This window comes from Chaetomium globosum, genomic scaffold (assembly GCF_000143365.1).
Source record: "Chaetomium globosum CBS 148.51 scaffold_4 genomic scaffold, whole genome shotgun sequence".
In the NCBI taxonomy this organism is placed as follows: domain Eukaryota; kingdom Fungi; phylum Ascomycota; class Sordariomycetes; order Sordariales; family Chaetomiaceae; genus Chaetomium; species Chaetomium globosum.
In genome coordinates, this window is record NT_165979.1 from 1,843,664 (window position 1) to 1,853,800 (window position 10,137).

Here is a 10,137-nt window from a genome sequence, read left to right on the forward strand (position 1 = left end):
AATTCGGGCTTTTATATCATCGGGACGGGTATGAGATGGATATCTTTCTGCACGCCCCTAGAGGGTGTGCAGCATGCTAGATAGCCTCCCGCCTGTTTCCGCAAGGCTCTACGCCACCCGCTTGAGGGGCTAGGTAATGGGACGAAAAAAAAAAAAAAAAGAAAACACATTCGGCCACCTCAAAAGAAAAGTTCATCTTTCCCTACGTGACATGTGAACAAAACCCCCCCTCCCATCCACACCTAATCACCTCCTGTCCGCACCTAAGAAGCCCACTTGACCTCCAACCCAGCAAACTCCACCGTCAGCGCCCCCTGCGCCTCCTTATTCGGCCGCGCCGCCATCGCATGCACTTCAACCTCCCACGTGTCGGGCTCATCCCCAAACACCCAGCAGATCTCCCGCAGCGGCACCTTCTCCTCGCTGCCCTCCGCCACCCAGTACACCCACACCCCGGTCCCGTTCCCGTCCTTGTCCTTCTCCACAACCACCGTCGTCCACCCCGTCTCCCCCTTACTACCCGAGGCAGGGGCAGGGGCAGGGGCAGAGCCGGGCGCGCGCAGATCGGCCACGGACCAGTCCGCCCAGCGATCGCAGGCGACGGTCGACACGCGCGGCGCGCCGTTGTACAGCTCGATGCCGGCTTTGATCCATTTGGGTGGCGGGGTGGTGGTCGTGTTAGTGGTGGTGGTGGGGGTGTCGGTGCGGCGGCGGAGACTCAGCAGGATGCCGCCTTGGTCGTATTGCTCTTGCGGGGTGAAGTTGAGCGAGAGGCGCGCCGAGAGGAAGGCGTTTAGCGGGCCGGAGGTGCGTTGCGGGTGGGGGGTCGTTGAGGGGGGCAGGGCGGTGGGTGCTGGGAGGGAGGGGGGAGGGTTAGTACCGAGGGGTTTGGGTGTGTGAGGTTGGGGTGGTCGGGTGGGCTAGGTGTTGAAAGGGGTGAAGGGGGTGCGTGGCTGTGGATGGGGAGGGCGCAGGGCTGGGAAATTGAGGTTTGGGAGGTGTTACCGTTGAAGACATCGGTTGTGGGAGGCTTGCGCCAAATGTCGGTGTCCGGGTTGGCAGTGATGGTGAATGTGTCTGTGGGAGCCATGTTGGAGTTGATGTTCAAGGACGGGCGGTTGAGGTCTTTCGTTGGAAGGCTTAAGGGATACGAGAAAGATGGCCGAAGAATGAGTGAGGGGCGGCACTTTTTATATTGAGAGGCACCCCTCATATTCCATCGTGAGGTGTTGGACAGTCTAGGCAAAAGCTAAGTGGTATCCGACCGTTTCCATTCCCTTACCACGATCCTACGGCCATTTACGGCAACTCCGCCAGGAGTTGCTCTCACGTTGGAGCGGAGTGCACTTCCTGAGCAGCCTGGAAGAGGGGTCTTTCTTATGAGGTGCCATTGATATCCGCATGCGGGCCGCAAACCCGCCCTCTGCCGCGCTTTTGCCGGCCATTTCCCGTCGAACTGAATTCCTTCCAGTTTGGAAAGAAGGAATTCGAAGACCAGCAAAAGGAGCGATGCTTGCTTGGCAATGTGAAGCGCGGGGTTTCGTGGTGTGGGGTTGGCACGTGGGGTAATTGCGGATTTCATAAAAGATCGGGCACGACAATCGAGTCGAACCTGTACCCTTTGACCCTTGTTATGCTGACTCATCGGCTGTGAGGATTTTTCGCTGCTCCGACACACCCCGCTTGGCTACTCGCGCGTTCTTCTTTCAACAATTGCGCCCAGTCTCGAGAATCATCCCCGTCGCCAGTATCCCAATCCTTGGCCCATTCTCACCAATGACATAACACCCTTTTTTCCTTCAAGGGGATTCCTTTCTGGGAAGCATTCATTGGGGGGGGATTGCGAATAAATCGATAGCAGCCCCGACCGAGTGCCTAGCAGAGCACCGTCGAAAACACCGGTGGGGGACAACAGGCCTCGTTGTCATAGGCTGCTTGTCACTGCCCGCTTCACTTACTTCGTCACAACTCCCATGACGGATGCCAATCGCACCTTGCCCGTCTATCCAGAATCCAGAAGGCTAGCACCCTACAATGTCGTCCGCGCCTATGATTAGGGCCGGTGGGGGCTCCGGCAAGGCCAAATCCAAACGAAAACCGAACGCCATCCGGCGTATCATGGATCACGAGCAACGCGTCCGGGAAAAGTCTGTAGCGTCGTCCCCATCAACCAACGCCCCCACCGTAGCATCGGCCCGCTCGGTATGCAAGAACCCCCAGTGCGACAAGTCGGACGTCCGTGACGGAGCCTGCCAAAACTGCGGCCGCGTCGTGTGGGAGAGCAACATCGTGGCCGAAGTCACGTTTGGTGAGAGCGCCAACGGCGCTGCCGTTGTCCACGGGAGCTACCTGGCTGCAGACCAAGGAGGCATCCGCCCCACAGCTGGCGGGCTCGCTTTTCGCCGTGTGGCTGGCGCTGGTGCGAGTGAGGCCCGCGAGCGGAGTCTCAGGGAGGCCAAGCAACTCATGAACCAATTCGCCCACCAACTCCAGATTGCACCTCTCGTGGCCGAGAAAGCCTTCCAGGTCTACAAGTTTGCCTCCAACAGCAACTTCATCCAAGGCCGCCGCAAGAATACCGTGGCTGCCGTCTGCGTTTATGCAGTGTGTCGAAAAGAGGACAATAATAAGGTCATGCTGATCGACTTGGCCGACATCATCAAGACCGACGTCTTCCTGCTTGGTCGCAGTTATAAAGACTTGCTCGCCGCTCTTCCCGACATGAAAGATGGTACCAAACCCATCATCATCGAGGACCTCATCTTCCGCTTCGCCACCAAGCTGGAGTTCCTCCACGACACCAACAAAGTGGCTCTCTCCGCCATCCGCATCGCCCAACGCATGCGTCACGACAACATCACTCATGGCCGTCGGCCGGCTGGTATCTGCGGCGCCGCCTTGATCATGGCTGCTCGGGCGCACAACTACCGCCGTACGGTCAGGGAAGTGGTCTACATCGCCAAGGTCACCATGACCACCTTGCAGGAGCGTATGGGAAGAATTCGCCAACGTGCCCTCGGCGCAGATGACAATCCGTGACTTCCATGAGGCCAAAGCCCTCCCGGAGCTTCGCATGATCCGCCGTTTGTTTACAAGCAGTCAAAGGAATGGCAGGAAAAGCACGCTAAAAAGGTTCGGAAGCGAGGCACAGCCAGTAGGAGAGCAGCCACCCCGGAGACGAATCGGGGATGCAAGAGTCTGCAAAGCGGCAGAAAACAACAACAACAACCGAACCCGAAGTGCCGCCTGTTCCTATCGACCCGGCACTCGAAAACGGGGGTGCTTCGGTCGAGACTTCCGGGACCTCGGCGCAGTCCGCTCCACCAACACCTCAGGCGGGAGACGCGCCCGCCCCGGGCGTCGACAAGGATGGCTTTGCCGTCCCTTATCGTAAACCTACCCAGGAGGATCTGACCATCGCCAACGCCGCGACAGCAGAGGTTGACGGCCAGCTCGAGGATTTGGCGGATGAATTCGGCGACTCGGACGACGAAGAGCCCGAGGAAGTCGACCCAAGTAGTGAGATGGCTATGGCTGCAGCACAAGGCATCCAGATACCCGGCATGGAGAACATGAAGATCAAGCCGAGGGAGCCGGTCCCCGGCCCGGAACATGGCAACAACCCGCCCCCGAGTGGCGATGAGGCGAACAACCAAAAGCCGGAGAAGCCGGTGTTACGAATCGACGACGAATGGGAGCTCGACGAGAACAATCTTGAACAGGAGATGCAAGGGCATCTCAACGACCCTGTCATGATTGGTGCCTCTGCCCTTGTCACGAGAGATATCGAGCAGCGAAGAGAGAAAGAGACCACGGCCCACGCCAACTTACCGCCAGCGCCTGCTCTGCCCGAGGCAAATGCAGGCGAGGCCCCGGGCCAAAGCAGCACCGAAACGGCTGCCCAACCCCTCACTAATGGGGCTGCCCCCAGCCTCACCCCACAGTCTAATGTCTCGGACGATCCCATTGTGCACGAAGATGAGTTCAAGGACGACCCTGAAGTCATGTTCTGCAAGCTCTCGGAGAGGGATGTGTTGCTGAAAGAGATGATCTGGGCCAACCACAACAAGGACTACATGCGCAAGGTGCAGCAAAAAATCTTCGAAGCCAAGGTATTGCAAAACAATCCGCCGAAGCAGAAGCGCAGCCGAGCCCGGAAACCGCGCATCGGCGAGGGGCAAGCATCGCCCGCCGGCTCTGCCACCGAGGCTGCCCAGAACATGCTGCGCACGCGGGCGATCAGCACCAAACTCGACTACTCGCGCATGGGCAACCTCTTCGAGTTCTCCAAGACGGGTCCTGGCAGCACATATGGCGGCACCAGCTCGGTGGGCAGCCGCAGTGCGATTCCTAGTGACGCTGGAAGCGATGCCGGTAGCGACGTCGGCAGCGACGACGCCAACGGGGTCCAGACCCCGACACCAGCTGCCACGGCAGAAACTCCTCAGGAGAGGGTCGCCAGGGCGCTTGCTCCTCCCGAGGAAGAGGAAGAGGAGGAGCAGGAAGATGACAATGAGTTTGGCGGTGAGGAAGGCTTCGGAGAGGACACTTACGAGGAGGAGGACTTTGATCCGTTTGGTGACAACAACGGCGGCGAAGATTTTGAGGAGTGAGCCGCTCAGCTTGGCTAGACGGATGTATGTATTTTATGTTATGTAAGAGCGGACAGTGTTTGCGTATGACGTTAGTTCCGGGGCGGGCTGTGTTTTCTTTCCGATACCCAACACGCATGAGACCGTGTCAGTTATAGTTAGGCGTGGGCGACCACAAAAGTGATGTGATCCCGTTCCTTTCCGGCTTGATACATCGTAGGAAGGGCGGGTGATAATTGTAAGAACCACTTATTCTTGGTTATTTCTACCGCACTTTGGCAATCTCAGGGGCCAGGCTGCATGGACGCTTCGACGCACATGTGAAACACGAGTCGAGAACAGCGGCCAGAGGCAGTTGCAGCCGAGATTGCCCTCCAATATGGCCGATACACACGGTGAATGGCATTTGCAGCCGGCAGCACAGACCTGAGTCCTCGTTTTACGGGTGCATCACAAATGTCGCACCCCCGGGATTCTAGGTTCAGCTCTGCTAAGTCGCCGAGACACGATCGACAACAGGCCTCTATAAATACGACCTTCCCGTTTCCTTTCTCTTGGCACATCGTCCTTCCCCAACGGTCAAAAGGCTTATCTGTCTTGCCAAGATGTCTTAGATGGCCGGAGCGCGTATCACTTGCCGTTGTCCAGGTCCGAGGGTCGTGGTAATTTGGTCCTCGGTCGACAACGTCAAGTCTAGCCGCAATGCCATTTTACCCTCGCCGTTTTAAGCTTACGCTAGTATCGGCATGGATTTGTGCTTGTTCTGGAATGGGGTACTAAGATGCTCCGGGGGCTCGTCTCAGAACAACCCCAAGACACGGAGGCGAGGGAGAGACAGTTCCCGACCATCTCATATCTAAACGTCCCTCCATCAGTCGTACATACAATGATGCTCGGCCCTGCCCTTACTCTTCGTTGACTCTTTCCATCACCCAACTTCCCTCATCTGCCGCCCTCCCGAGCTGGACTCGCCCCATCTCTTCTCCCACCTCACCACCCGGGTCAGGCACCCATCCGCATTTACTACTACCTAATAACCAATAACCCCCCACTCTCACTCCCACTCCCAAACTCACACCACCCCGCAAAACCAACCCCCAACCCAACATGTCCCCTCCCCCAACCCCCCACCCCCCCAACCCGACCACCACCACCATCAAATCCACCACCACCCCCCTCACCCGCACCCTCCTCCTCCTCTCAACCCTCACCCTCACCCTCACCCTCCTCACCGCCCCCCACCCTCACCACCGCCCTCCCCCTCCCGTTGAACATCAACCTCGGCGCCTACTCGCCCGCCCTCGTCGTCGGCGACGGCGCCATCTCCTTTGAGGGAGCCGAAGGGGCCGAAGGTGCGGGTGAGGCGGGTGAGAATGGGGTGAATCGGGTGGTGAGCGCGCTGCAGGGCGCGGCTGTTGCGGGTGCGGGTGCGGGTGTGGTTTCGTCGGCGGGTGGGGGTGGTGCTGGTGGTGGGGCTGGGGTGCAGGTTGCTACAACGCCTGCTACGGCTGCGGCGGCGATGGTTGGGGTGGATGTGGTGGATGTGGGAGGGGGGCAGGGGCGGCCGACGCCGATTTTGAATGATCCGGTATGTTGTTGTGTCTTACCTGGTTCCTTACCTCCACACCCTTCCTTGGAGTTGGAGTTCGCTGGGTGCTAACGGGTGTTGAACAGACAGCTGCGTTGCCGACGCCGGGCTCGGTGAAGCTCCTTGGTCCACGCTTGGAGTGAAGATCCTCCTGGTAGTACATGGCCAACTCGCGAGGCTGTTGGTGGGGTTCCGCATATTAAACTCACTCGACCACTTTGACTCTCTGCGGCCGGTCCTAGGTGGAGTTCAGGGCGTCACCGGGGAAAGGAACTCTTGATACTGCGGGGGTGGTAACATTGATTATTATTCTCTATGTTGTTTACTGTTGGGTTAGAGCAACGGGTATAGCTGGTCAGGTGAGGGAGACGTGGTGATCTGGCTGGCGGTGGTGGGGGATTAAATGGGTTGCCGACCAAGTTCGGGCGCTCCGGCCCGGCATCGGCCTTCCCGGACCGGCCGGCCCACATCGGACCGCATGTCCCGATCGGGCAATGGGCAAGATCTAGATGGTTTCCATTTCCCATTCCTTTGGTGCATATATGCAGGTCACAATCGTGTCATGTCTGATATCTCAAGAGGTAGCAAACGTGCATTTGATTCAAGATAACCGTGACGGCGTCGAGGCTTAAAATAGACGACTTCTCTCCCTTGCCCGAATAACCTCCGAATGGACCACAAGCCGGATCCACTTGCCGACCTTGAGCTGTGGGGCCGGCTGCCACCTTGTTCCCAATTCTGGTCTTTTTCCCTCAAGGCATCATCCGTTTAGCGAGCGCGTCAGGAGCAAAAGAGACCGTATATTCGAGCAAGATGGTGTGTACCGGCTCCTTCCTTGATGCTTGATGAGCAATGCGACAGGCTGAGACATCATGGACCGTGACCAATAAGCGTCCGCAAATGCAAGGGATGGTGAGATGCTCCGGGGGAATTGGGGAAGATCCGCACCCGCCGAGAACCACCCCCTATGCCCTGGGCTCTCATGATCACTGCTATAGTAGGCGTATAACAATGAAACAATGCGGTCAAATTGGTGGCGATGTGATCGTCTTCAGTTAAAACGGCTATCGTCATTCAATATCGGACGGTATCGTGATAGCCTTATCAGAAGATACAGTCTTTTAGGCTCAAGCGAGGGCACCCACATGCCCCCCCAATCACACCGGAGTTTCGGAGTTGGATTGCATACAGATTCGGCAAAGACACCGGTTCGGAGTCCGGCAGCCCCCAGCACCCGCCGAGCCTTCCTTCCTTATCAGGGCATCCCCACATCTTGCCGATCTATGTAAGTCCGACCCGCCCGAACACTGATAGAACAATCTTTTCACCGGACGATCGCCCTTGCTCCCTCTCACTCAACACTCCAACGACGAATTTCCAACTGATTTTGCTCAGCCCCCAAAACCGGCCCCCGAACCGGCCCCCAAAACCACGTTACACCACCCGCCTCGCCGCCTCCTACCCGTATCACCACATCCAACATGACAACAACAACCATCACCACCACAGCCACCCCACTCTACCCCCCACCCTCTCGAACAACCGCCAGCACCAGCGCCCACACCAACAAACCCACCACCACCACCACCGCCACCACCACGCCCCTCCTCTTCCCACCCGCTTCAATCCCCCCGCCACCCCTCTCCACCCTCCTCGGCCACCTCCTCCCAAGCCCAAGGGGACCAGAGGACCGCCCTCTTACCCTCGGCAACCTCGCTACGCCTGCGCGCCACCTGGCGCTGTGACACGTGTGCGGAGCCCTGCACAGCGAGTCCGCGCTGCTTGCCACGGGCACCACGGGGCCCATGGTTCATGGTGGATCGAGAGCTACGAGTCTGATAGCAACGCCTAGCTCCGACTCCAACTCTAATTCCGATACGGACGCGGATGCGGAAGATGAAGATAGAGGTCGGGAGGGAGGACCGGCGTCTCGTCCGCTCACTCTGTCGGCCGGGCGAGGTCTGGAGACCATGTTTGGCCAACTGGGCGAGTTGTATCTGTTTTTGGCGAGATGATCCGGCTGTTGGCGGATCTGAACGTGCCGCGCATGGCGGACGAACCGAGGTGGCGGGTGCGAAGGGCGGGGGGGGATGGGTGGTGGGTTGGGGGGGTGGAGGTGTGAAGGGGTTGGGTGTGGTTTGTGATGGTCTAAGGTGGTGGGCTGGGTCGTGTGGTTTTCATTTTCTCTCGGGCTGCTTGCTGGGCTGGTTTGGCTGGGTGGGTTGGTTGGGACAGGTTGCATTGGGATACCCGGCACTCCTTACGTCTGGATGATGGAAATAGGGCATTTACGTATACCTGGAGTTGGGGGCTGGCATCGGATGAGTTGATTCAGGATATCAAAGCGGAGAGCGGAACAACATCACGTTGTGTGGTCAACCCACCAACGAATTTCTAGCGACAAGGCTTTACTCACGCTCGGACCTGCCGGGAGAGCCCAATAATACACTTGATATTCTCTCTTTGATATAACATCGTTGTTACCAGCTTGTATCGGGCTCGTTACTCACGAGGGAATGTGGTATAATTAAGTACGTTCTCGCTCGCTTCTTCTTTTCTGTCTACGACTTCGACAGTATCCGAGATACCATTCCGCTTATTCCAAAATCACATTAGGAACTAATTTCATTACATCTAATTCAAACGTAAACCTATCCAAACGTCGCTGTGTTCATCCAACGCCAACCAATGCACCCCCATCTCCCTCCCCCTCCACTACGCCGCCCCATCATACCGGCACTCCCGCCACCGACTCCGGCGCCTGCAACCAACCGGCATCACTGGCCGCCACCAGCCCCTTGAACCAAATATCCGCCATCTTCCTATACCCCGCATCATTCGGATGCGTATCATCCGCCAGATCCGCCGTCGTCGGCCCATCCGGCCCATGCATATCCACCAACACCAACCTCTTCCTCTCCCCCTCCCTCAACCTCCTCGCCAAATCCACATACTGCGCATTAATCACCCTTACATTCCTCTCGGCCTCCGCATTCTTATTCACCAACAGCGTACTCAACACAACCACCGCCCGCGGACTCGCCGCCCACAGATCCCTCACCAGCCCCTCCATCCTCGCCCCGGCGCCGTCGACGCTGAAATTTTGCGTCGCGTCGTTCGTCCCCGCATTCACCAGCACGACGTTCGGCCGGTAGTGCGGCACGCACCCGGGCGCCATCGCCTTGGCGCGCACCTCGGCGATGCGGAACCCCGGCCACCCTTCCACGTCGCGGTCGCGCATGGAGCCGGATTGGCGGGTGCCAACCATGTTGACTTTGTTGCCCGGGCCTGAGACGAGGTGGTTGCGCAGGGCGGCGCGGTAGCCGTTGCCGTCGGAGGAGGCCGTGCCGTAGGTGATGGAGGCGCCGAGGGGCATGATGCGGAGGGGGACGCCGTTGCCGAGGGGGGTGGTTTGTTGATGTTGGGAGGGGAGGGGTTGGGTCAGGGTGAGGGAGATGGCGAGGGTGGTGTTGGTGCAGATGGTGGTGTCCGGGTTGGGGGCGGTGTCGGTGTTGGTTGGGGTCGGGGTCGGTGCCCCGTGGATGGTGAGCGGGGCGGCGAGCGCTGGGGTGGTTGGTTGCGGGGTTAGTTCGGGGTATTCGGGGTCACGGATTGGGTGAGGAGGGAGAGGAGGGTGGGATGAGAGAGGAGAGACGGGGTAGGAGAGGAGGCAGGTTAGTTACCTAGAAGAAGAGTGCTAAGGGGAGGGGAAACCATGGTGGGCGGCGAGCTTGGTGAGGTTTCGTCTGATTCAGGAGGGTGGGAGAAAGGGTGCCGTACGGCAGGGGCTACGGGAGTCTGTGATAAGGTATATATGAGCTACTTGTCCTGGCATGGCTCTGTTCTTTTTCCGCTGCGGTGTGATGTGATATGCGGCTCGGAAAGGGTCAAGTTGGTACGGCCAGTCTTCAGCCAATATTCCTTTCCCGGACGGTCTTTGTTTGGCGGCGCGGTTGG

General features: G+C 58.5%; 4 protein-coding genes across 4 annotated transcripts; 1 reads left to right on the forward strand and 3 right to left on the reverse strand.

Moving 5' to 3' along the window:
* Nucleotides 1–263: 263 nt before the first annotated feature.
* Nucleotides 264–1,090, reverse strand: CHGG_04306 (uncharacterized protein; the record flags this gene model as incomplete). Its single annotated transcript, XM_001223519.1, has 2 exons — nt 264–853; nt 1,006–1,090. The coding sequence occupies 2 exons, from the start codon at nt 1,088–1,090 to the stop codon at nt 264–266; spliced, it is 675 nt and encodes a 224-aa protein (XP_001223520.1).
* A 944-nt stretch (nt 1,091–2,034) lies between these two features.
* CHGG_04307 (uncharacterized protein) lies at nt 2,035–4,613 on the forward strand (the record flags this gene model as incomplete). The annotated part of the gene is made up of 2 exons (XM_001223520.1): nt 2,035–2,989; nt 3,241–4,613. 2 exons carry the CDS (start codon nt 2,035–2,037, stop codon nt 4,611–4,613), a joined length of 2,328 nt encoding a protein of 775 aa, XP_001223521.1.
* A 1,207-nt stretch (nt 4,614–5,820) lies between these two features.
* Nucleotides 5,821–6,343, reverse strand: CHGG_04308 (uncharacterized protein; the record flags this gene model as incomplete). The annotated part of the gene is made up of 2 exons (XM_001223521.1): nt 5,821–5,991; nt 6,200–6,343. 2 exons carry the CDS (start codon nt 6,341–6,343, stop codon nt 5,821–5,823), a joined length of 315 nt encoding a protein of 104 aa, XP_001223522.1.
* A 1,459-nt stretch (nt 6,344–7,802) lies between these two features.
* On the reverse strand, nt 7,803–9,897 carry CHGG_04309 (uncharacterized protein; the record flags this gene model as incomplete). Its single annotated transcript, XM_001223522.1, has 3 exons — nt 7,803–8,141; nt 8,915–9,744; nt 9,864–9,897. The coding sequence occupies 3 exons, from the start codon at nt 9,895–9,897 to the stop codon at nt 7,803–7,805; spliced, it is 1,203 nt and encodes a 400-aa protein (XP_001223523.1).
* Nucleotides 9,898–10,137: the final 240 nt, after the last annotated feature.